This window comes from Borostomias antarcticus (genome assembly GCF_949987555.1).
Source record: "Borostomias antarcticus genome assembly, chromosome: 4".
In the NCBI taxonomy this organism is placed as follows: Eukaryota; Metazoa; Chordata; class Actinopteri; order Stomiiformes; family Stomiidae; genus Borostomias; species Borostomias antarcticus.
The window spans coordinates 14567930-14594149 of record NC_140237.1 but is presented as its reverse complement, the minus strand read 5'-3'; the positions used below and the strand labels follow the sequence as shown (position 1 = coordinate 14594149).

Here is a 26220-nt window from a genome sequence, read left to right as displayed (position 1 = left end):
AACTGGCTAGTTTGTGGCTTGCATCGCAGCGTGGGCTGTCTGATCTGGTAAAGCACGGGGAGACAGGCGTGTACTGTTAGCTATAAGTTAGCATTAGCTAGCTAGCCTTTGCTCGCTTGGAAAACACATTACCTTTCTGTTTGCGTGGTGAAGTTTGATTGTGAACAAGAATAGAAGCTCCTGCCCGCCCCATGGGCACAAGGACACGACAGTTATAACGTTAGCATACTCAGTTTTCGCGAAATAAACTTTGGGTAAGTGCGAGAGCGATAGTGTGGGACACGGTTAACGTATTAACGAGCTGGGAAACATCGAGGGGCATGAGTGTCGGTTGCAGAGTGTTCGGGAAGTCTCCTAAGTTGGCACAGAGGCTGGACTTCTCACAGTGCGATGGTGAAGATGAAGCCAACAACACTTTTGAAACAGAAACTGCCCTCACTGAATGTGACTCTCCCTTGGCATCGCGGAGACAGAGTTCCGAAGCAAACGTCTGCAACGGCACCCTTCAAACGGCAACGGATGAAAATGCAGAGTTGTGGGACGGGGAAGGGTTGGGCTGTCTGTCTCCCCTGAAATCTCCGGGGAGTGACTTGATGAAGGGGTCCCCTTCCCCCAGAAAAGGGACCCGGGCTTTCTACAACAGCCTGTCACCCGAGTTGTCCGACAGTCAGGGAGATGAGGACGGCTCGAGTTCTCCCATTCCTAACTGTCCGGACACACCGCCCCATAAAACCTTCAGAAAGCTCCGGCTGTTTGATGAACCTCACACGCCCAAGGTGGGGTTAAAACAAAACCTTTTCTCAATGTTCTCGTTATCAGTTCAGAATGTCGTGTAATGTCAGTTGAGCCTAGCCAAGAATAGCTCCAAAAGATTGATAGTGTTCTCTAGCAACTGATTCAACTGTTGATCTACTAACCTGTGTTCCCAACTTGTAGTACCACAGTGCCTCCTGCATACTTTACTCTTTAACGTGTTACTTACTCATTAATATGTTATATAGTTACTTACTTTTTAACATGTTATAAAGTTACTTCTCACGTTTTTGCCGTCTCTTTCAGAGTCTGCTGTCAAGGGCCAGAGCAGAGACCTCGGGGTGTACAATCCGTAGAGGCGTCTTCACCAAAGTGGACTTGTCTGGGAGACCATGCACAAACGGCAGAGGCAGACAGACGCCCATGATCAACATCAACCCCTTTACCCCTGACTCACTGCTCATCCAGACTGCAACACGACAGAGGAACACCCGCAAGAGATCACACTGGAATGAGTAAGCAGGCCTGGGTGGCTCTCAGGGCAGCTGAATCACTGGACTTCTAGCTGATTCCCTCTCTCCTGTAGCTTGTGTGTGATTCTGTTTGGAATGCCTGTTTATAGCCAGGTGCTACACCTGTGAACTGGTCTGTTTAAGTCGTGGTAACTGCTATGAGACCATAACACGTATATTCTTATTAAGATAAGAGTTAGTTCACTGCATTTGAAAGCTGCTGATTGTTGTGGGTTATACACATATAGTAGGATAGTAGGTACATGTGTGTGTGACTAGAGTTTTAACTACACTCACCTGACAACAGATAACTCAGCCTTGCCCCCAAGAGATTTGTTAAATCAGCTTACTGTTGCATGACTAGAAGCTGGCCATCCAAAGCCTTGTGGTCACACACTAACCATCAGTCAATCAATCAATCAAAGCTTTATTTGTATAGCGCATTTCATACCCAGAGGCAACACGATGCGCCTTACAGAGAACAACCATGTGCACTTGTATGGGGTTCCTCTACCCTCTAGTGTTTGTGTGATATACGTTGACTCTAGGGATGCACCGATTGCAAAATTCTGGGCCGATGACGATGTTTAAAATAACAATCCGGCCGATGTTTATTTTATTTAATTTGTATTCCCCCTTTTGTGCCAGGGAAACAAAGAAATGAAGTGTTTGGTTCCAAAACGCCGATTTTTATTTCACTTTAATTTGAAAGCAAACTACACGTGCGTTTGTGGCGTTACGTCACAGATCTTCTCCGAATCTGCAGCTTGGTAGGCTACGTTTTGCAACAAAAAAAGACGTAATTGTTGCGACATAACATCGGCCACTACCATCGGTGAATGTCATTTTATTTGCCGATGGCAGTCAACAAGCCGATGCATCGGTGCATCCCTAGTTGACACCTATTGTGAATCTGGTTTGTTTCTCCAGCTCATGTGGTGAGGACTTGGAAACGAGTGATGCAGAGCTTGAGGAGGACATCATTCCACCATCAAAGGTACATTTTGAAATCATACATAAACTTTTCTTGTGTTCATCAATACACAATCAAATGATAGTTCAGAGGGAAGTGTTCTCTTGGTGTGACAACATTTTGTGTCCTCTGTGCAGAGAATGACTCTGCTGCACAGCAACATGATGTCTAGATACACCACAGAGTTCTACGAGCTGGAGAAGATTGGATCTGGGGAGTTCGGGTCAGTTTTCAAGTGTGTGAAGAGACTAGACGGATGCATCTACGCCATCAAACGCTCCAAGAAGCCCCTCGCAGGATCAGTAGACGAGTAAGAGAAGCTTATGTTTCGACAGTCCCAGTACACACTTGAAGGGTAGCCTAACTCTTGGACTTTGTCCCTAACTCTTTGTTTGTCTCCATCTCTCTCAGGCAGAATGCCCTCCGGGAGGTATATGCCCACGCGGTCCTGGGTCAGCACCCTCACGTGGTTCGGTACTACTCAGCGTGGTCAGAGGACGACCACATGCTGATCCAGAACGAGTACTGTAACGGGGGCACGCTGGCCGATGTGGTCACAGAGAACTATAGAACCATGCGCTTCTTCTCCGAGCTGGACCTGAAGGACCTGCTGCTCCAGGTTGCCAGGGGTCTGAAGTACATCCACTCCACCTCTCTGGTCCACATGGACATCAAGCCCAGTAAGTGACCACAGCAGCCTCAGCGTTAGGGCTGGGTATCGAGTCGAATTTCAAGAATCGGTTAGTGTTACTACAACCTGTTTTTTTTTAGCTGTAACCTTAATTACATGACTGCCAAGTTATGCAACACATCAATACTAGGGCTGGATATCGATACTGATTTCCAAAAATGAATCATTGAATGAATGAATCATTGAATGAATGAATGAACTATTCATTCCTTCATTTATTCATTCATTCATTCATTAAATAAAAGATCGATTTTGGGATTCATGAATCGATTCTGAATCATTTGACTCAATCAATGAATCGATTAAAAAAAAAAAAAAATCAATGAATCGATTTTTTAAACCCAGCCCTACTCACCGTGGCCTCACTTCGATGCATGGAACAATTGGAATCTGTGGAAATACTTGTGTTCTAACAGACTTTTTATATTTTGTCAGGTAACATCTTCCTGTCCAGAAGGACGGTGGCGTGTGCGGTTGAGTTTGACGACGACGATGGACCAAATACCAACGTTGTTTACAAAATAGGCAAGTCATTTTTGTGTGTTTTGTATCATCGTGTGCTTATCTTCCCCTCACAGAGGTGTTTTTGAAGTAGTCTCATTAAAACAAAAATGGCTGATAATAACGCACATTGTAACCATGTTGACTGGATTTTAATGTTGTCTCCTAGGGGATCTTGGGCATGTGACCAGAATGGACAACCCCCAGGTTGAAGAAGGAGACAGCCGGTACCTGGCCAACGAAGTCTTACAAGAGGTCATTATCTAATTAATCTCTCAACTCCTCCCCCTTAGGGCCACACCATTATCAAAGCTGCTACGCATGAACATGTCTTTTTACTTTACGTCACAGAATAGGGGTGCCAGGTCTGACGGAACGCGTGGAAGCCAGTCTTTCTCGCAAAAATAAAAATCGTAATTTTGCTGTACAGACCGACTTCCTAGTATCCACGTTGATTTCCAGAGATCACATAATCCGGCCAATCAGGGAGTGCATTCTAACTGCTGTTCTGTACCCCAGTGGAAACACGGGCCCTGATTGGTTCCTGTAGTTGATCACGTGAAATACAGGGGGTTGGCAAAATGGTAATGTCTCCTGAAACAATGAGTGGTAACGTTAACGCTAGTTACATTACATTTACATTAGTCATTTAGCAGACGCTTTTATCCAAATCGACAATGATAGTAGTAGAACTAGATACGAGTAGAACAAACACAGCCATAAGTGCAGTTATTGCAGAAATATACTCAATAACAGCAATTAAACAAAAACAGGAGTATGCACTGCATGGAGTTTCTCAGTGAAAAATACATTCTCACCGTTCTCCTGACTGGATTTGGTAAAAGCTTGATTCATCAACTTGCTCTGTTGGAGTCATATGTTTTGTTACGCTGATTGGCTGAAGGAGTTTGTCCGTCAAGGAAAGTACTCACGGCCACTGAAATGGGTCTTGGCGGGTAGAAGTCCAGTCTGTATGGCAAAAAAAAATTCAGAAAGACTGGCTTCTAGGCTAGCATGAGTGTACAGGACAAATACATGTATGTATTTACTCATGAATACCATGCATTACCACAAGGTGGCACTGCAGAACAATTTAGAGGCGATGGTTTGCAATTCTTTCCTCATTTGCTATCATGAAACATGAAATTTACCAATCCTCTATTTATTGATCCAGTTTGTGCTGCCAGTACAGAATACTACCCTAGGCTGCATCCTAGGCATGCAGAAACAAAATGTAGCTGATCTCTGTCTCGAATGCAAGAATCTCAAGACTCTTTAGAGAGTTGGATATGGCTCACGGAAGTCCAGCTGCAGGAGAATAGGGGCAACGAACACATTCAGGAAGCACAGCTCCTCCCAGTTAGCAGCGTTCCTGAGCTGTGTAACAACTCCTGCTGTAGTTTCAAGTTTATTGTCTTGATAAAAACATGCCAACATCATTACAGTACAGCAGTATAACTGGTTTTCTATGACAACAGACTAACTGAGCTGACCTGTTTTTCAGGCCTACTGCAACTTGACTAGGGCAGATGTTTTTGCCTTGGCACTGACCGTAATCAGCGCCTCGGGGGCGGAGCCACTTCCGACCAATGGGGAGAAGTGGCATGATATCAGACAAGGACAACTACCACGGATACCTCAAGTGCTCTCGCATGAGTTCCTAAGTTTACTGAAGGTACAAACGCCTGAAGCTTCCTGTCACTAAGAGCTTCTTTCCGCCTTTCAACATTTCTTAGCATGACTTTGATCCGTGTTCGGAAGAACATCCAGTACTTCTAGAAAACCCTCTGTTTCATATGGGGATAGGCAGCAGTAGTGATGTGTACAGTGTAGGGCTGTCAAAAAGTTCGAAATAAATTCGAATCTTTTTTTTTTCTTTTCTTTTTTTTAAAGAAGTTCGAACCTAAATTTCAGAGTTCGAATATTGTAATATTAATAATATTATTTATAAAAAATTATGCAGTGATTTACATTAATAACAGAACATTTATAGTCTAATTATTTACGGGCAATAATCCAGACCCAGCACCTTATCGAAAGATGAAAGTTAACACCTCAGCGAGGGGTAACAGTGTTCACAGTACAATATTAGTCAAGGGTTATTTTATTAGGCCATGAAAAATCTTTCTTTTTTTTCTTTTTTTTGTATAAATTCGAATATCGTTCGAACTCTACTAAATTAATTTGAATATATTTGAACTCAATTTCATGGCACTTTTGACAGCCAGGTATTAATGGTCTCTTTGGTCGGCAGCTGATGATCCACCCCGACCCTGTGAGGAGACCGTCAGCATCTGGTCTCACCAAGCACCCTGTCCTCCTCACCGCCTCCCGCCTGAGTGCAGACCAGCTCCGCGTCCAGCTCAATGCCGAGAAGTTCAAGAATGCACTACTGCAGAAGTATGTACTGCCTACCCCCTATACACTCTGTTTACACATCTTATTAAACTTCTCAGCACCCTACTCACCTGTATTATCAATTGGAGAATGGGCTATATGCACAACTCCAGTACTTCCTGAAATTAGACATGCTTTTCTGTCTTAGGGTGTTTTCACACCAGGGGGTTTATTCTGAAATTGATTGCGTTTCCCTTTTATTACGATTCATTTTGGTATGTGTGAATAGGGCTGGGTTTAAAAAATCGATTAATCTGATTCAGAATCGATTTATGAATCCCAAAATCGATATTTTATTTAATGAAGGAATGAATAGTTCATTCATTCAATGATTCATTCATTCATTCATTTTTGGAAATCAGTATGGATACCCAGCCCTAGTATTGATGTGTTGCATAACTTGGCAGTCATGTAATTAAGATTATGCAAAAAAAAAAAGTTTAGTAACACTAACTGAATGGATATTGAATCAAATCGAATTGAATCGTGATAATCGTTTCTGACCTTGTGAATCGAAATCGAATCGATTCTTTCAATTCGAATCGATACCCAGCCCTACAACAAACGGGACGAAATGGACGACAAAGGTTTGCAGAGCCATCGAGGCTACAAAACAATCTGCTTCCAATAATAAGAAGACGGGCCGCTGCGGGGTCTGGAGGCTTACGAGAACCTGTTAAACCAGCAGTTTCCCAGAACACACATCAGGTAACGTTAAGCTTATGACGGGAAATATGGTGGGTGGCTTGTAAATAGAAGGCTATACGAGGTGCGTCGGAAATTCCCCGGATTGTGTCAGTCACGCTCGTGCCTCTATTTGAATTGAAAAAACAATGATATCCCTTTGTTGCCCTATATCTCATGACTATTCTGGTATAATATTGTTCACCTCACTCAATCGGTGCTTCTGTGACAGGCTGTTTTGTAGAGTGTCGCAGGGTGGCACTTTTCTCTACCAACTCCCAAAACCCCACAATTTTATTACAATAAAGAAAGTACACTCTCAAAACATTTTTATTACAGAATCTGCAGAGAAATTACACATTGTCCTCCTCAAAGTAGTCACCCCCAGAGTTAATGCACTTCTGCATTCGTTTTTGCCACCCACCTCCGTGGAAGAGATCAAAGCCACCGTGAGTGGGGAACTAAGGGGGCTCAAAGAGGAGGACTTTGCCAAGTGCTTCCATGGGTGGCAAAAGAGAATGCAGAAGTGCATTAACTCTAGGGGGACTAGCTCTTATACTTTTGTAGTTTTATTCCCAATTGAGCAATGTTTGCGATAGCGTTGGAGTTGGTTTCCGACTAGCTTTCGTTTTGAGGGCCAGATGCTTTCAGACCACAACTGAATCGTAAGGGAGAACGCTTGAATCGAGACGAGACCACACTCTCCAGGTGGGCTCGTCGTGGATGGTTTGTTGTGGAACCGTTCACAATTTCTATGTTCACACACAGGGCTGGGTATCGATTCGAATTTCAAGAATCGATTCGATTCCTATTTCACAAGGTTCAGAATCGATTATCACGATTCGATTCAATATCGTTTCGGTTAGTGTTACTAAAAACCTTTTTTTTTCTTTTTAGCTGTAACCTTAATTACAGGACTGCCACGTTATGCAACACATCAATACTACGGCTGGGTATCGATACTGATTTCCAAAAATGAATGAATGAATCATTGAATGAATTAATCAACGATTAATTCCTTCATTCATTCATTAATTCATTAAATAAAAGATCGATTTTGGGATTCATGAATTGATTCTGAATCATTTGATTCATAATCGATTCAGAATAGATGAATCAATTTTTTTAAACCCAGCCCTAGTTTGTTGGATGTACATAGACCATAAAACAGCGACAAACACTACCACAATAAGACGCCGGTGGGGCTCCATTCTCGAAAGTGGCGGTGAAAATAAACATCCCGCGAGCCCCTCTTCTGACCAATCAGAAGCCTGTCTGCCAACAAAGCGTGTTGGAGGCGTGTTCAGAACTGATCTGTCTCGATTGGGTATTCTGCCGTGTGAACACAAACTGGAACTAAGGACAGTTGCAACATTGTATCAATTTTGTTCCGATTCCCCTTGAATCGGAACGAAAAATAGGTTTGAAAACACCCTTACACTATTGGATGAAGTGATTATTCAGGTGTGCCTGATCATTGTGCTGCAGTCAGGCACACCTGATTAATCACTTCATCCAATAGTGTAGGACAGGAAATAGAGAAGCATGTCTGATTTCAGGAAGTACTGGAGGTGTGCATATAGCCTATTAACTGTAAGATTAAACAAATCAGTATTTTCCAATAGTGATAAGCATTCCGTTCACTTGTGCTGTGTTGAGTGAGTGTTCCGTGGAGGCTTATGTTGTTGTTGTTGTCGTGCAGGGAGCTCAAGAAGGCCGAGCAGGCCAAGGTGGCAGCCGAGAAGGTTCTGCACACGGACAGAGTCCTGACGCGCTCCATCCTCCAGCCCAGCCGGAGCTCCAGGCTCGTCGGCAGGAATACCAGCCGCTCCGTCAGCCTGACCATCTACTGACCGACCCTGACCCGACCTCAAAAACCAGACGACTGACCGTCTGTAGGGCTGACTGGACCCTGGACTGACTGGATGGGTTTCTGGAGGATATGGACACAGCCCTGACTGAATGCACATAGACAGGCAGACACAGACCATGATTGATAGTTTGTATACTTTGTATTTGGAGAGAGTTGTAAAGACAATGGACCAAATGAACTCGTAAAGACCAGCGTGAATGTTGTTCCCCTCCCTAGCACTAGCAATGTTCTGGTGGAAAAAAAACAAAATAATTTGTTTGTTGTGGAGGAGCATGGACAAATACTCCATTAGTAGTGTAAGGGGTTGGGATTGTGTGATAGAACTTTGCACCTTACAGCCTGTGATGGATACCGATAACAGGTAGGAAAGTGGACCAGTGAGTAGGACTGATCCCATGCGCTTGAACCCTAACCCTTACACAACCAGCTGCTGTATATGTGGTTCATCTTCTACTGTAGTGAAGTTCAGTGAATATGTACATTTTCATTCACATCACATTTAGAGGCGTTTTAGTGATCAATCTCTTTAAAACTTTGAATCATTCAGATCTATACCAGTCTTTCCATTATGTTTCCTACACTGTTTTGTGCTTCACTTTTGTACTCATTTGTTTGTTTCGTGTTTATAATTCATGATGAGCCGCTCAGTCCTCAGAGAAGCGACTGGTAAAGGTGAATCATGGAATGTTGTCAAGTCCGTCTATTGTAGTTTGTCTTTTCAATATGATGGATGGAGCAGTTCAACAATTGTTTTATTGTTTGTCATTTCAAGTTCAAACCCCTAACAATACCTCAATCATTATTGGCTTATTGACCTGTCCCGTTTTTATTTAACTGAAAATATTACGTTAACATGTGTGATACATGAAGTATATGTCTCATGTTATCTGTTCCCGTTCAATAAATCCTACTTTGCCTCAGTATTGAATTATTTTAGCCTACATTTTGACATCGTCTGGATATGAACAGGGAGTTGCCTACGATTTGTGTGTGTAATTCGCACAACGTAGGCTACGAAGAATTGCTTTGAAATTAAAATTGAGGAAGTTAGGTGTTGTCCCAGGCGAGAGGGACGGTTATGAACTAGTGAGACCGCATATGCTAATGAAACGGCTATGAATAACACGTTAGGGCGCTTTGAGGCTACCAGCGCTAAGTGCGGTGCTGTGACACTTGTCACGTGACAATCTCTTATGCGTTGGGTCGGTCACGAAACTTCCATCCAGCTGCTCTCCGCGAGGACCTGCACCGCTCCGCAGAGATGGGATCGAGGGATGAGCTTTTGAAATCAATATGGCACGCGTTCACGGCCTTGGATGTGGATCAGAGTGGGAAGGTTTCCAAATCTCAGTTGAAGGTAGGCTTATTATTTCTCACACATGAATAGGCTACGGCAGGCTACTATCCAGCGAACTGATTTACTATTTGCTCACATAAGCCGCACACTTCAGGATTCTATTCCTAGATCTGTCTTTACTAAAATTATTCATTGAAAGAGAAGCCATTATACAGGAATATTAGACGTTATTGTTTAAATAGTTAGATTGTTATTATTGAAATAAATACTTTTTGAATCATTAATTTTATTTATATTTATTTTAACATTGTTGACTACCTGTGACATTTTGGCATCGAGTTTATTTCCTCTGGGTTTGGGAAAGTCTGAGGTTGGTGATTATTCAGTACACTGAAAAATGTCCCATTGAAACTCATCATCCAGCCACCTGTTTAGTCTCCCCTTACTCATGCTCCCTGTCTCGGGCAAAAACAGGAAGAGAGTTGGTCACATTTTGTCAGGTCAGTTGAATGTACAGATTTTCCTTGAAGGCATAATAGTGATACTAATGCAGAATCCATGCCTGGTCGTGTTGTGTAACTTGTGTGTCCCAGCTGTGAGAGGGGCTCTGGAGAGGGAGGGCAGGGTTTTGTTTTCCGGTCCGGGTCTGGGCTGTCTGCCTGGGTCTCTGGGTCCCGAGTGCCAGGGTCTGATAAAGACAGTCTGCCGCCAAGCTGCTTGTTGACCGGGTTCCAGCAAGGCACCTCTTCTCGTAGCCTACACACTAACACTATCACAACACTGCAGAGGGAAAACCCATATCTCAGCACTGTTGATTTAGTGTAGTCACTTAGATTGACTAGATGTTGTCAGCTCCCCATTGTTGTTGTTTTCGTCTGCCTACACCGTCCAGATGGTCCAGTTTGTCTAGATTAGAAATTATTTGAAATGTATTTTAAGAACACAGAATAACACCAAGCCCTAACACTCATCTCTTCCAGTTGTGTTGTTCACATGAGTAGACTAGGTGACGCTTGAGCTGACGGCAACACATGCTTCCCCATGCATGTCAGAGTGACGCTAGAAAATACCCTTTTGAGTCTCCCAAACACTCCTTCAGGGGAGCTGGTGAACGCTTTCTTATTGTAGCTTATGAACAAACAATTCTATGTTGTTCTTACACATCCCTTTAGAACAGTACATCCCCTTATGGTCAATCCAACAGTTTGCTATTGTAGGTGATATCCTAGTCCCAGATAGCAAGCAGATGTGTAATGATTCTGGGCCATATATGGGCCGGAACTAAGTCACAAGGGCCAGATCTGGCCTGTATATGGCCCTGATCCGCTTGCTATCTGGGGTGTGTTCATGCAGCTCTTCCACTGATGTCCCGTTGCCGTTCAGGTGCTGTCCCACAACCTGTGCACTGTGATGAACATCCCCCACGACCCCGTGGCCCTGGAGAATCACTTTAAGGACGACGACGAGGGGCCCGTGTCCAACCAGGGCTACATGCCCTACCTCAACAGGTTCATCCTGGACAAGGTGAGCTCGCGGGGGACCAGGGCCTTCCTGCGTCGGCTGCCTCTTTAACCTCTATTCACTTCACTGGGTTTGTGAGGAGAGGGCTCTGTTTGATGATGTCAGAGGACGGTGTAAGGCAGGCTTCTTATGAAAGAGTTTGGCTCTGGAGCGTCTCATTCCCTGTCCCTCCCCACAAAGCATTTAAAAAAATAAAAGTTGATGTTTCTGTGTATGAATGTTGTAGGTTTTCTCATATTTAGATACAACCAAATATTTAGTCTGAGCAGGTAGGATCTGTCTGGCCTTGAATAGAGCTGTTATTGTTGATGAAACAGGAGGGTTGTGTGCTCTGACAACTGTCGAGACGACCAAGCCCGCTAGTGTCGAATACTGCAACAGCCAAAACTTACAAGCATGCAAAAGAGAGAGAAAAAAAGCAGTTATTTAAAAACAAGCCTCCATTTAGCTTACATCAACTACTTCCATTTCCTCCTTAGTGCTCTGTGACAGATTGTGACACACGATGATGCTATGCCGTCCCCAGTAAAACCACTGTCCTGGGCTTGGCAGGTCATCACATATAGCCCACATCTGCTGAAGTGTACAGTAGGGCTTGCCAACAGTCTCCATGGCAATGAAATGAACACTGATGTTAATTAGTAAACTGCTTGAGTTCAGCACTATTTGTACTTGAAGGGTATTTCCTTGCCACTCTGTCCCAGAGTCTGACTTGAATTGAAATGAAGAGTCGAGGAACATTATGTTTGTACTTCTCACCCAGTGGGCTGAGGCTTGTGAAAGAACACAATCTTTGTCTCCTAATTAGCATTTGTAAACACAATCCTTTCCTTGACGCTGAAGTGTTGTATCTTTCAAACGACTCCTTTTTAAGTTATTCTATTTAGTGTGACTGAAAGCTACAGTTTTTCCACTGCAGGTTCGGAACAACTTTGACGTGCAGGAGTTCAACAAGATATGCTGGACCCTGTGTTTCAAGAAGAAAATCAGCACCACCCACCTCCTTATCTCAAACGACGACGCATTCAAGGTGTGGTGCATCTTCAACTTCCTGTCAGAGGACAGATACCCGCTGGTCATCATCCCAGAGGAGGTGAGACCTTGCCCTGGAAGCAGCCCAGCTTCCCTTGGTGTTTCCTGGTAGAGAAACTTGAGTGGAGGTATGGGGATATCTAGTGAGGGTGTACACATAAGAGCGCAATCAAGAGAAAGGAAATCATCAACGGGGGTTTCCCCATTGATAAAGATTTAATCTGCCGCTGCCTCACATTAAGATGTTCTATTTAAAGCATGTGTCCAGTGATCAGAGCTACTATCGTCCCCCTATCTCAGATTGAGTACTTCTTGAGGAAGCTGATGGAGGCCATGGGGGGCAGCTGGAGCGAGGAGGTGTTTGAGGAATACAAGCTCCAGCTGGACAAGAGGGAGAAGTGCCTGAGCGCCTGGGAGCTGATCGAGCTGGTGGGCACCGGTCACTTCAGCAAGGGTATGAACCGGCAGACGCTGGCGATGGGCATCTCCGAGGTCTACCAAGAGCTCATCCTGGATGTGCTCAAACAGGTCAGCCTGGGGGTTAAGGGTCAACTCTTTCACTTGTTACAACTCAAGTTATGAATAGTGATAAGAAAAGTTGTATTCTCTACAGTTGGTAAGCCTGTTATGTCAATGATAAGATCTGGATTTTTTTTAAAGACTCAATAGCCATGTTTCCATCCACTTGTCAATCAAATTATGGGAGGATCTCTAAAAATATGAATGCAAATAAAGCCGGTGAACGTGCGTTTCCATCTAAGAGCTTTAAATCGGATAAAGCATTTATCACAAAAGCCTTTTATCGAACAAGAGAAAATCCGACGAGATCGACAGTACAAACTTTTTGTCGATTTTCATGACTTTTAATCAAACTTTACTGTTTCCATAAGGCATTTTTAATTCGATATGACTTAATTCGCATAAAACGTGTGGATGGAAACATGGATAATGATTGTTTCTCTGAAGGGCTATATGATGAAAAAAGGACACAAGAGGAAAAATTGGACTGAGCGCTGGTTCGTGCTGCGGCCCACCTCCATGTCGTATTATGTCAGCGAGGACCTTACCGACAAGAAAGGGGACATAGTGCTGGACCGCAACTGCTGTGTTGAGGTGACACTTCATCAGCAGACATACTGTGTTTAATTACTGTTTTTAAGCGCATGCTTGTGTATATGGATGCAAGAGCCTATTTATTCACTCGTGACCTTGTGACTTCACATAGCAAGAAGTTCCTTTGGAAAGTCTGATGTATACGATATCATGCGCAATCCCTTACATGTATAAACAGTGAGGAATTTCTCCTAGAACTACCTTTGTTCACTAGCTTCCTTTGGCATTGTTAATGTGGTTGAGCGAGGAAGTGTGTTGGTGAGAGAGCATGTCTGCATCTCTCTGCAGTCCCTACCAGAGAAGGAGGGGAAAAAATGCCTCTTCATCTTCAAGTGCGTAGACAAGAGCTTTGAGATCAACGCCTCAGACAAGAAAAGGAAACAAGAGTGGATCCAAGGTAGGGACCTCTCACCCCCCCCCGGCCCCTCCAGCTGTGGCACAAACACTCAGGATCTGCTGTGATCATGATTACACATCACATATTTACAGTGTATCTCACTGCCTTCACATGCTGTACACACACACATCTCTATGTCACAGCTGTGTTTTGCTCTCGTCAGAATGTGGGGGGTGAAGTCAAATAGCAGACCTGGACCTTTATCAAAGTCGTGACTCCCCTCCCACCTCCAAACCCTCACCCACCTCCAAACCCCCACCCACCTCCAAACCCTCCCCCACCTCCAAACCCTCACCCACCTCCAAACCCTCACCCACCTCTAAACCCTCACCCACCTCCAAACCCTCACCCACCTCTAAACCCTCACCCACCTCCAAACCCTCACCCACCTCTAAACCCTCACCCACCTCCAAACCCTCACCCACCTCTAAACCCTCACCCACCTCCAAACCCTCACCCACCTCCAAACCCTCACCCACCTCTAAACCCTCACCCACCTCCAAACCCTCACCCACCTCTAAACCCTCACCCACCTCTAAACCCTCACCCACCTCCAAACCCTCACCCACCTCCAAACCCTCACCCACCTCCAAACCCTCACCCACCTCTAAACCCTCACCCACCTCCAAACCCTCACCCACCTCTAAACCCTCACCCACCTCTAAACCCTCACCCACCTCCAAACCCTCACCCACCTCCATACCCCCCCCCCCCACCTCCAAACCCTCACCCACCTCCATACCCCCCCCCCCCCACCTCCATACCCCCACCCACCTCTAAACCCTCACCCACCTCCAAACCCTCACCCACCTCCAAACCCTCACCCACCTCCAAACCCTCACCCACCTCTAAACCCTCACCCACCTCCATACCCCCCCCCCCCCACCTCCATACCCCCCCCACCACCTCCATACCCCCACCCACCTTCACCCCCCCCCCCACCTCCAAACCCCCACCCACCTCCATACCCCCCCCCACCACCATACCCCCACCCACCTCCATACCCCCCCACCACCATACCCCCACTCACCTCCATACCCCCACCCACCTCCATACCCCCCACCACCTCCATACCCCCCCCACCACATCCATATCCCCCCACCTCCATACCCCCACCCACCTCCATACCCCCCACCCACCTCCATACCCCCACCCACCTCCATACCCCCCCTCCCCCCCCAAGCTATCCAGACGTGTATCCAGCTGCTGCGTCTGGGGCTGCCCGCCCCCCACCGGGAGGCCCGTCTCAGGCGCCGGGAGCAGCGTCAGAAGCAACGCGCTGAGCAGAGGGAGCTGGAGGAGAGGATGAGGCAGCTCCAGACCGCCAACGAGAGCAAGCAGAAACAGCTGGAGGCCATGAGGAAGGTACTGACCGCCCCGATCTTCACACCTGGGTGCTACCACCATTTAAAACCGTGCACCCCTGTAGAAACCTGCTCTTTATGACTCAGGATGAGTTTTGGTTAGGGGGTAGTCACGAGCACCCAGCCCGACTGTCAGGTTGGGGTATTTTGGCCTGAAATTTGAGGGCTTCCTTACTCCTTACTCTGCACCCCCTAGCCTATTTTTGGGACGCACTATCTTGAAGTTCTGCATTACAAGTCTGTCTATTATTACAAGTCTGTCTATTTCAGTATTTTATTCAGCACAGTGTACTGGTATGATCCACTCTACCATTCTCTACTGCGATAGAGAAACCGGCAGGTTTCTGACCCTGGAACTATTCTAGGGCCATAACTACTCATCTCCTCACCCTCAAGTTTTGACCTCAAGCATCTCTCACTGACCTGTAACTGACCTCACCCGAGACATCACTAGACAGCCCTTTACCTAGTGAATACAGTTGTTGTGGTGTTTTATTATCACGTGGTATACTACTACACATGAAATAACCGCACAGGTAGCTTACTCATGAAGTTACAAAGATGTCTTATTTTGGCTGTAATGATAATTGTTTAATATTCACTACGACTCGTATCTGTGAAAGCACACGCTGAAGGGGCTCGCTCCATATGTGAACCTAGGGAGGTGCAGCCACTGAAGACAATGGTGGTCTTTTCATTCAATTATAATGGACAGAATGAAAGGTCAGTGCTTACCCATAACCCACCCTCATTCACTTCCTGGTTTGTGGAAAAAATCCCCCTCCCCCCCTGTTCTTGTTCTCTCTGACTGGCTGTTTCAAAGACCACAGCATAACAAGTTTATTCATGAGCCTGTGGTTTCTGGTACATATTTTACACACACCATTGCGTACTTTTAGTTCCTCTTCTATGACAAGCTAGAAAACCGTGTTGGTTTAGTGTGAGATGAGGCTCAGTTATCCTAAAATGCAGTGAAGAAATCACAATTGGCAGGTGGGATTACAGAAGCACAGTGTTGCTGTATTTATAGGAACTGAAAGCCCTCATTTGCAAATATGCGAGGCACCTGTGAGGAGAGAAGCTGAGATGTTCTGTGGGATGTTGTGTTGCTGCTGTGGTTGTTTATATGAGCCTGCAAGAGGACTGCTTCCCCTTTACCTCCACATCTGGATGGCTGATAGGGTCTCTTCTTTATGTGTGGAGGACTACAGTCTTCTTCTTTATGTGTGGAGGGCTACAGTCTTCTTCTTTATGTGTGGAGGGCTACAGTCTTCTTCTTTATGTGTGGAGGGCTACAGTCTTCTTAATGTGTGGAGGGCTACAGTCTTCTTCTTTATGTGTGGAGGACTACAGTCTTCTTTATGTCATCTGGAGGCCCTAAAGCATATTCTTATATGTCTTGTCTGATTGTGTCCACTCAGATCAGATCTAACCATTTTCAACAGGAATCAAGTCCTAATCTTTCAATTAAGTGTTAAAGCTTATACTGTACAATATTCTGATTCCATAATGAAATGGAGCTTTTGCACTGAATACTCAACAATCCACTGAAGTATATACACATTAACATAATATACACAGGTCGGATTCAGTCTGACTCATCCACTGTTTTGTGTTCCTAGCCAGTCCCACTGAGTAGCCTAGCTGTTTTTCTCCTTTTGAGCAAACACAAAAGGCTCCTCAAACAAGTCCAGGAACAAGTTCCTTTTCACTCCTCCTTGTTGCACTGAGAGGGATTTTCCCTGGTGCCCCTACGTAATGCCTGCTTGAAAGTGTATTAGCTGAAGACTTCCTCCTCTTGGCTCCCGGCAGACATTGGAGGAGGCGGCGTCCAAGTCGTCTCTGGAGGAGCAGAGGAGGAAGCAGACCCAGACGGACCTGCAGGACCGCTACAGGATGGACCTGGAGAGAGAGAAGATGGTAATCGCTGAACTAGGGATGCACGATATATCGGCAGTCATATTGGTATCGGCTGATGTTAGTTATTTTTTAATATATCGGTATCGGTCCGATGTGCATAACAGGGCCGATGTGAACAGCTGATAATTATTTCTGTCTAGCTGCCGTTGTGTGTGCAGTTGTTAAGAGGAAACAATGCTAAATCTACGATTCATCAGCTTTTCCAAGTGTCATGGAGATAAAGACAGTGTTTCCACGTGTTTTTCAGTATATATAACATTTGATTATCATAGAAACTTGTTTCTTTAAGGAACATATCGACATCGGTAAATATCGGTTATCGGCCATAACAGCAATGTTAATGATCGTGTTTCCCGAAACCTTCTTAGCGCTAAGAAGCTCTTTGAGTCTTCTTAAGGCTCCCGAAACAAGCAAACTGAACCTTAAGAAGACTCAAAGAGCTTCTTAGCGCTAAGGAGATTTCGGGAAACGCGGCCAATATCTGTTTTCGGGAATCGGCCAAAATGTTCATATCAGTGCATCCGTACACTGAACCCATACATACACCCATGTTGAGTAGTCTCAACACTCTCACACTCCCCTCTGCTAACACACGCCCAACACCTGCAGAGCTGAGTGATAGTTTACCGTCGTTGCCATAGAGAAGAGACATAAGCAGTGCATGTGCTTACACACTGTACTTATCACAGACTGTTTATGTTCTTACTCGCCATATCCTTGGTAATAACACCTTAGTAAGAATTTAACACTTACCCTCAACTGACTCATTACGTAAAAAAAGACTCTTCTACTTGTCTGTCTGGATGTATAATTATAGTCTCCTGGTACTTCCATTACTTCCACAGTGTGCACTTAGAATAACAGCAGCCCTTGCCCATACAGACGTATGACTCTGAGTCCATGATGGTTGAGAAGAGCAATACAGAGTGTGGTCTATAACCAAGGGACACTCTACACCATGGGTTCCCAAACTCTATCAATGTGGGCCTCACCTCTGACAACAGTGACACACCCATGCCCCCCCAACCCCCCAAATTTGTCAGTTTTGCAAGGCAGCGTTAGCTAGCCCATAACATTACACAGCTAAGTTAGCGCGGTGGCACCTGCTGCTAGTTAACCTTGATGTTTTCGCACTTAAAAATCACGTTTCATTCATGAAAAACCATAGACATTTCAAAAATAAAAAACATGTTTTTACTTTTTTTCACTTTTTTTTTTATAACCATCCCTCCGCGCCTCCCCTGAATTTCTTTGGGGCCCCCCAGGGGAGGCGCGCCTCACAGTTTGGGAATGCCTGCTCTACACTAGTGTAGCTGAGAAGCAACTGACTGATTTGTGTGTGTGTGTGTGTGTGGTGTGTGTGTGTGTGTGTGTGTGTTTGTGTGTGTGTGTGTGTGTGTGTGTCCCCTCCCTCAGGTGCGTCAGCAGATGGAGGAGCAGGTGGCCCAGAAGTCCAGCGAGCTGGAGCAGTACCTGCAGCGGGTCAGGGAGCTGGAGGACATGTACCACCGCCTGGAGGAGGCGCTAGAGGACGAGAGACAGGCTCGGCAGGACGAGGAGGCCATGCGCAAACTGCAGACCAGGTCAGACTCCCAACACACACACACACACACACGTGTCTTTCTTTGTTTCATTGTATTAGTATAGGGCCTTTTTGAAATTGGCCACTTTTTTATACTTTCTCGTTTTACTGTGATGTATGTTATTAATTTTACTATGTACTTTTGCACTCTGTGCATTTGTGCTGAGAGGGGTGCTATACAAAAACTTTTACTTACTTACTTACTTACTTACTTACTTACTTACTTACTTACAGTATACAAATAAACTTTTACTTACTTACTTACTTACTTACACACACACACACACACACACACACACACACACACACACACACACACAAGCACACACCAGATATGCCTAGACTCATCCAAGCACACTACTGCCACTACTTGAGTTAATGCTGTAAACGTCATGGTGGTGCAGTAGTACTGGTACAGGTACAGGTACAGGTACAGGTACTGGTACAGGTACAGGTGCAGGTACAAGTACAGGTACAGGTACAGGTGCAGGTGCAGGTACAGGTACAGGTACAGGTACAGACAGGTACAGGTACAGGTACAGGTACAGGTACAGATACAGATACAGGTACAGGTACAGGTACAGACAGGTACAGGTACAGATACTGGTACAGGTACAGGGACAGGGACAGGGACAGGGACAGGGACAGGTACAGGTACAGGTACAGGTTCCTGTATCCAGGGCGGCTGTAACTCAGGAGGTAGAGTGAGTTGTCCAATGATCATAAGGTCGGCGTTTCGAATCCCGGCTCCTCCTGACGAAATGGCGAAGTGTCCTTGGGCAAGACACTGAACCCCAAATTGCTCCCGATGAGCAGGCTAGCACCTTGCATGGCAGCTGCCGCCATTGGTGTGTGAATGTGTGGATGAGAGGCCTTCGTTGTAAAGCGCTTTGGATAAAAGCGCTATATAAGTGCAGTCCATTTACCGTTTCCATCCATACTGTGAACCCAGGTTGCTGGAGGAGGAGGCAGGCAAGCGAGCCGAGCTGGAGCACATCCACCTGCAGCAGCAGAGGGCCTTCTCCCAGACCCAGGCGGAGAAGCAGGAGCTGGAGAGCGAACGGGGGGCCAAGGAGAGCGCCCTGCAGGCTGCCATGCTCCAGCTGGAGAGCCTGGAGAGGGAGCGTCAGGGGGCGCTGGAGCAGTACGAGGTCAGGGAACACACCCCTTTTTCTGGTAACCAGGGTCGCCAGTGCCAGGAGTTCCCTCGCCTATTTGTGGGCAATTACAGCATCCGTAGAAACAGGAAAGGAACTGAGGAAAGTTGTTTATTCACCATAGAGCAATAAAAAGGTGATGCAGTAGCTTGTGCTGTGAGGGTAAAAATATGAGAATTTGTTTGTATGTTGTTATCTTGCCGGTAACTACATTTTTGTACATGGGAGTTGGTCTTTGTCTCTGTTCTCTGTGTGAGTGTTGTGTACCCATCAGTTGAATTTGAGCTGAGAAACATGACTGAGAAATCCTTCCTTCCTGCTCCTTACTGGTTCTTCCTGACCACGCCCCTAATAGCATGCATACGTGCTACGTGCTCCTCTTGGTTCCGTGAGGAACATGAGGCTAGACGGTCTGCTTCCATCTGGTCCTGTCCTGTGCAGCATGCTGTCCCTCCCCCCAGGTTAGGTAGCCGTTTTCAGGTCAAAGGTCACAGTTCTTCACTGGGTGGTTTCTGGCCTCCCTTGTTTAGTCTTTCCAGGTGGAGTCCATCTCCAGGCTACTTTGGGGACACAGTCCTGGTCCATTCTGAGGACATGTCCAAGTGATTGGAGGCAGAGTTGTTTAATTTCCAGCACCACATTGTGACAGTTTGTGTTTTTATACAGGTCCTTATTGGAAATCCTTTCTGGACAGAAGATGCAACATATCCTTTGGCGACATCCACTGTGGAACGCATTGATCTTCTTCATGTCCCTCTCAACAAGTCACCAGCTTTCTGAGCCACACAGCAGACTTAACATTGCTGTTATACAGTCTGCTCTTGGTTTAGCATGCTTTAGCATAACTGACCACAACTCTCTCAGGTTCTTGAATACCAACATCAACAGCAGACTCCCTCTCACTCACAGGCTTTCTCTGTGAAATGTTGACAAAGCCATCTTAACTTCTGTCTGTTCTTGCATTCAGGGGCCCTCTAGTGGTGATTACAATGACCTACCATCTTCTCATCACGCTCATGTGTGTGTGCGTAATGCAGGAGATGACAAAGAAGTTGGAGCAGGCAACTAGCAAGACCAAGAGCTGGAAGGACAAGGTGGCCAAGCATGAGGGACTGCTCCGTCTCATCCAACCAGGTGAGGACGTGGGCCAAGGAGGAAGGAGAGGCTTGTTTCACAAAGACATTCCATTCATCAATCATCCCATGATTCCATTCATTTTCACTCCTTATGATTTTATTATAATGTAATCAGTCTGTTTGATTTGATTGATTCAGTGTTTGTTTGTTTGATTGATATATAGATAGATTGATAGATAGATAGATTGATTGATTGGTTAATTGATTGGTTAATTGATTGATTGATGGATTCGTTCATTTTAATGTCCCCTTCCCACCCTCTGGGTTGTACAGGCAGCAAGGGACCACAGAGGGTGACCAACTGGGGCCCAGCCTCATTCACAGAGGCTGAGCTGGACCTCAGGAAGAAGTCCTGGCAGGAGAGGAAGAACCAGGAAGCTCAGGCACAGTAGGCCAATCAGGAGGCCTAGGCAGGCACAATAGACCAATCAGGAGGCCCAGGGCACAGTAGGCCACACCTCTCACCTGACAGCCTGGATGGTCCACCATCATGACACTGTTCTGATAATGTTGCTGTTGAATTAACCCATGGAGCCAACACTGACATTACAACTGTTTGAACATTCTCTAGTTCTACAACACAGGTTCTAAACCAAGCAACATAGATGTAGATGTCATGTGGATGAATGTGTACAAAAAAAAACGTAAAAAAAGAAAGAAGTACAGATTAAAATAAAAAAGCAGTGCTTTTGTATACAAACATTTCACACTTTTGGATTTTGACTTGTCTTCTTCCTATGAGCTATATTCTATATTTTGTACTTGACTACTTAAAAGCTGCAGTGTAACTTGTGCGCTATGAGCCTGCTATGAGCTAGCAACGAGGGGAAAATGTCATCTGCCTACTAGACATGGGGCTCAGAGAGCACAGACCGACGCCCCGAATGCTTTTCATGGCTCTGTGCACACCAACATTGAATGGGTTCTAAATTGGTCCATGCTACACCCCTCCGTTTCATGAAAATCGGTCTGGTAGTTTTTGCATCCTGCAGGGAAATAAACGGCTGAGTTGCCCTGCTTATTTTTAACCTGGAGTCCAAAAAATGTCTGGAGGTGAGCAGGGCATGTTTGGTACTGCAGCAATTGTTAGGCTGAGAGCTTTATGCAAGTCAAAGCCCCTCGTCTCTGCGACCTTCCCACGTTGAGATATGGCCGTTTCACCTCCCCCCCCATCGACAATTAATTTTCGGCTCCTGAGTCCAAGCCAGTGGAGTTCCCTCGCCTATTTTTACCCTGGAAAAATAAGCGCTCCTGAGCCCAAGTCCAAAAAATGACTGGAGGTGAATGGGTGGCTGTGTTTGGGCGGCTCTGTGGCGCCCCCCTCGGGTCACAGCCAGCGGAGGGCAGTGAGGTGCACTCTGGGCTCTCCCCCCACACACCCCAGTCCAAACCCCGTGTCTCTAGCATCCGGGCCGTGATCCGGATCCGCTCCAAAACTGAATGGTTATTAAGTCGGCCCATTCTACACCCCTCCACCAAGTTCCATGAAAATCAGTCAGGTGGTTTTTGTGTAATCCTGTGGGGAAATAAACAGGCGGAGTTCCCCCACTTATTTATACCCTGGAGAAAGAAGCGGTCCTGAGCAGGGAGCTGGCTTCGTTCTAAGTTTGGTCTTCATTCGTGGACCCTGCCCGTGATTCGGATCCCCTCCAAAATGTAATGGGTTCTAAGGTGGTACATGTTACTGTACACCACTCCGTCGAGTTTCATGAAAATCGGTTTGGTAATTTTGTGTAATCTTAGTCCAAAAAATGAATGGAGGTGAATGGCCGGCCTGGCTGTGTTTTGTGTAGTGGATAAGGTGTGTTTTGTGTAGTGGATAAGGTGTCTGACTCCCATGCAGGAGATCAGGGGTCCAAGACTCTGGTGGGGAAGATTTTGGGAAACAATACCTACACCCTCTACTATCCTGTGGGTCTATTCCTACGTTTACTTTCGGCCATTCCATCCCTCTCCCTCCCTCCTTTCACTCTCCTTTCCCCTTTTTTTTTTGGAAGTACGGGAGAGTCCATAGGAACAAAAACACTATGACATCCCACTCTTCCAGGTTCCTTGGTAGTGTAGTGGTTTAAGTTTTTGACTCCCATGTGGGAGATCAGGGGTTCAATCCCTGGTTGAGGACAGACCTGTTTGATTCCTAACTTTAGCCACAACCTTTCTTCCTCTCCTCTCTGCCCTCTTTTTTCAGACGGACGAGAGAGAGATCCCATGGGAACAATTTTTTTAATATTTTTTTTAAGGAAATGTACAGTCTGTTTTGCAGATGAATTAACTGTCAAACTGATTACAGAAACTGGGTGACCAATTAAGTGACCAATTACAAGTCCCATTGATATACTAGACTTGTGCTTACTGTCATGTTTCTCTGTGTATGCAACTCTGTGTTTTGTTTTCTGCTCCTCCTGTTCTCGGTCCCACTCCCAGATTCCTGAGTGGATCCAGTTATAATTAATATAATTCAAAGCATTTTAATAAATATGAGCATTGTGATTTGTCATTTGTGTTTGTCACTGGATGTTATAAAAATGTGGTTACCTGGTGGTTCTATGTCAGTTATTGAATTTATGTGCAGTAATTGAACATTTGAAATACTCCTGCTTTGAAATTATACCTACAGTATAGGTGTGTCAGTAATTACCCATTATATATTAGGCTATACTTTGCATGTATTTACCAAGTAAATGTTTAGTAATTGGGGGACTATGAGAGGAAGGGTTACCAAAAAAAAGTTCAGAGTAAGTTAATTTAGCAATAGAAATCCATAAGCCTAGGGCCAGCCTAGTCTTGGCTGTGTGTGCGCCCACATGTGTGTAAGCAGGACATGTTTGGTATTGCTGCGTATGTTACATGGAGACCTTTCTGTCTCTGTGACCTTCCCATGATGTGGAGATACGGCCGTTTTAATCATCCACCACCCTCCTGTCCACGGTCCACCAGTCCGTTCCCTGAATTCAGAATACATTGTGCAAAGAGAGTGAAGTAGTGTACATCATCTCCCTCATGTGGACAGTATTGAAACTGCAGCTTTATTGTCCCAAAGGAGAAATTGTGGGTGTTGAAAGAATACAGAGACGACAGTCAAAAGACAAAAACACATACTGTATTTAGAACATAAAGTCAATCAATCAGTGGTCACATGACATATTCATATACACTGGCCTGGAAGCAATGGGAATTCCCACACACCCATAATGCCCCATTCCTTTTCACACACACACCTGCACACACCTGACAACTAATTATAGTTGATCGATAATTACCGTTAATGACGGAGGTCAGACAGCATGCTGCTCAGACCACCTGCCTGGCCCTGTCCTAATGAATCTGATCTAACGCAACAATGAACTCTGACTGACTGTTCCTCTGTAGTAGTGACTATGCAGAGTGATCATGATCATCATCTAGAACAGCTCAGCGGTAGCTGGAAAGATAAGCACATTGTCTATTGAAGCAGCACATGTTGTAACCGGTTCAAATCCAGCAACTGCAGAGATTTTCTACTAGTCTACGTAAATCTGACATCATGTTTATATCTAATGGACAAGCACGTTCCTGGAGAGCTCCCTGCTAGCTTGGTGAGTGAGGACGTGGACAAGTGGATTAACCATTTTTATTATTAGTTGCCATATATTTTGTCACTATTAATCTGTCATCACTTTTAGTAGCTATATTATTTTCTGTTATTTTTGTGTTCTTTATAAATAAATAAAAAAAAAGTTATTGTATTTTAAAGTGTGCAAAATAAAAACTTATTATTATTATTAACAACTTTAAAAAGTGCAAGTCCTGCTCCTGTAGAAATGGGTTCAAATCATACGTTGTCCGCCATGGCTTCATGTCATTGGAGACAATAAGACAAATGCTCCAGAGTGTGAGCAGCAGGTCTGGTGGTCTGGAGGTACGCAGCTCTGCCTTCCATGGAAGAGGTTGAAGGTTTGATCCCCAGAATCAAGTTTTAAGAACTAGAATACCTCTGTAAAGAAGTGGCCTGGAGATCAGGTCCAAGAGTGAATGGGGTGGTGGTTCAGCGGGAAGTAGCACTGCCTTCTATGTGAGAGGTTGGTAGTTTGATTCCGGGTAAAAATGTGTGTTTTAAGAACTAGACTACTTCTGTAAAGAAACACTTGAAATGCGCCCAGAGAAGAGGTTCTAGTTGGAAGAAGACTTGGTGGATTAGAGGTAAGTAACTTTGCCTTCCATCCAAAAGGTTGGTGGTTTGATCCCCGGAACAAATAGTTTTAAGAATTACTTCTGTAAAGAGGTTGAAATACACCCAAAGAACTCGTCCAAATGTGAAGCAGACCTGGTGGACTAGAGGTAAGAGTCCAAGGAAAAGGTTGGTGGTTTGATTCTCAGTATTAATGAGTTTTAAAACTATACTTCTACGGTGAAATTGTTGAAATACGCCCGGAGAACAGGTCTAAGTGTGAAGCGGACCTGGTGGTCTAGTGGAAAGTGTCCCTTCTTACCATGGAAGAGGTTAACGGTTTGATCCTCCTATTGAACGTGTTTTAAAACTAGCTCACTTCTGTAAGGAAACAGTTGAAATTCGCCCGGACAAAATGTCTGAGCGTGAAGCAGACCTGGTGGTCTAGAGGTAAGCAGCTCTGCCTTCCATTCAAAAGGTTGGTGGTTTGATCCCCAGAATGAATGTGTTTTAAAACTAGATCACTTCAGTAAAGAAACAGTTGAAATACGCCCGGAGAACCTGTCTGAGTGTGAAGGGGAACTGGTGGTGATATGGTTCTGGTCACGGCTCTGAATGCGTGCGTTCGTAAGAGTCGCTGGATCGAATCCACCCCGACAGCCGGATCACAGAAACAGTCCCAGTCCACTGAAAAGAGCCGTGATTGGGTCGATCAACCGCAGGGGCCTTGGAGTGACGGGCAACCAATCGCCCCAAGGAAGCAGAGTGTAGTGGTCGGGAGGGGGTGTAGGGCTTGACTATGGCCTGGAGGTAGGAGGGAGCTGTTCCTTTCATTGCCCTGTAGGCTAGTACCAGAGATTTAAACTGGATGTGAGCTGCTACAGTGTAGAGAAGGGAAGTTGTGTGGTTGAACACCCAGCGAGCAGCAGCTTTCTGGACCAGCTCCAGAGGTTTAATGTCTGACGTGGGGCCCCAGCAAGGAGAGAGTTGAGTACTCCAGGCAGGAGATGACAAGAGCCTGGAGGAGCACCTGAGCCATTTTGTCACTCAGGAAAGGGTGAATCCTCCTGTTGTTGTAGAGCAGGAATCTGCAAGTGCGTGTAACACATGCGATATGTGCCGAGAACGATAGTTTTGTCCTCACATTCCCAGTTGGCATCACCACTGAGT

The 26220-nt window shown here is 45.4% G+C and overlaps 2 protein-coding genes across 2 annotated transcripts; both read left to right on the top strand.

The window, feature by feature from the left end:
• Positions 1 to 320: 320 nt before the first annotated feature.
• LOC311308388 (wee1-like protein kinase 1-A) lies at positions 321 to 8364 on the top strand (the record flags this gene model as incomplete). The annotated part of the gene is made up of 10 exons (XM_084437347.1): positions 321 to 776; positions 1060 to 1268; positions 2196 to 2262; positions 2376 to 2548; positions 2650 to 2918; positions 3365 to 3454; positions 3600 to 3685; positions 4935 to 5105; positions 5685 to 5830; positions 8214 to 8364. The coding sequence occupies 10 exons, from the start codon at positions 321 to 323 to the stop codon at positions 8362 to 8364; spliced, it is 1818 nt and encodes a 605-aa protein (XP_084293473.1).
• Positions 8365 to 9645: 1281 nt separating this feature from the next.
• On the top strand, positions 9646 to 21295 carry LOC311307723 (switch-associated protein 70-like; the record flags this gene model as incomplete). Its single annotated transcript, XM_084436584.1, has 11 exons — positions 9646 to 9741; positions 11065 to 11205; positions 12535 to 12762; positions 13201 to 13347; positions 13636 to 13744; positions 14928 to 15109; positions 16921 to 17028; positions 18445 to 18611; positions 19563 to 19761; positions 20805 to 20901; positions 21177 to 21295. 11 exons carry the CDS (start codon positions 9646 to 9648, stop codon positions 21293 to 21295), a joined length of 1593 nt encoding a protein of 530 aa, XP_084292710.1.
• Positions 21296 to 26220: the final 4925 nt, after the last annotated feature.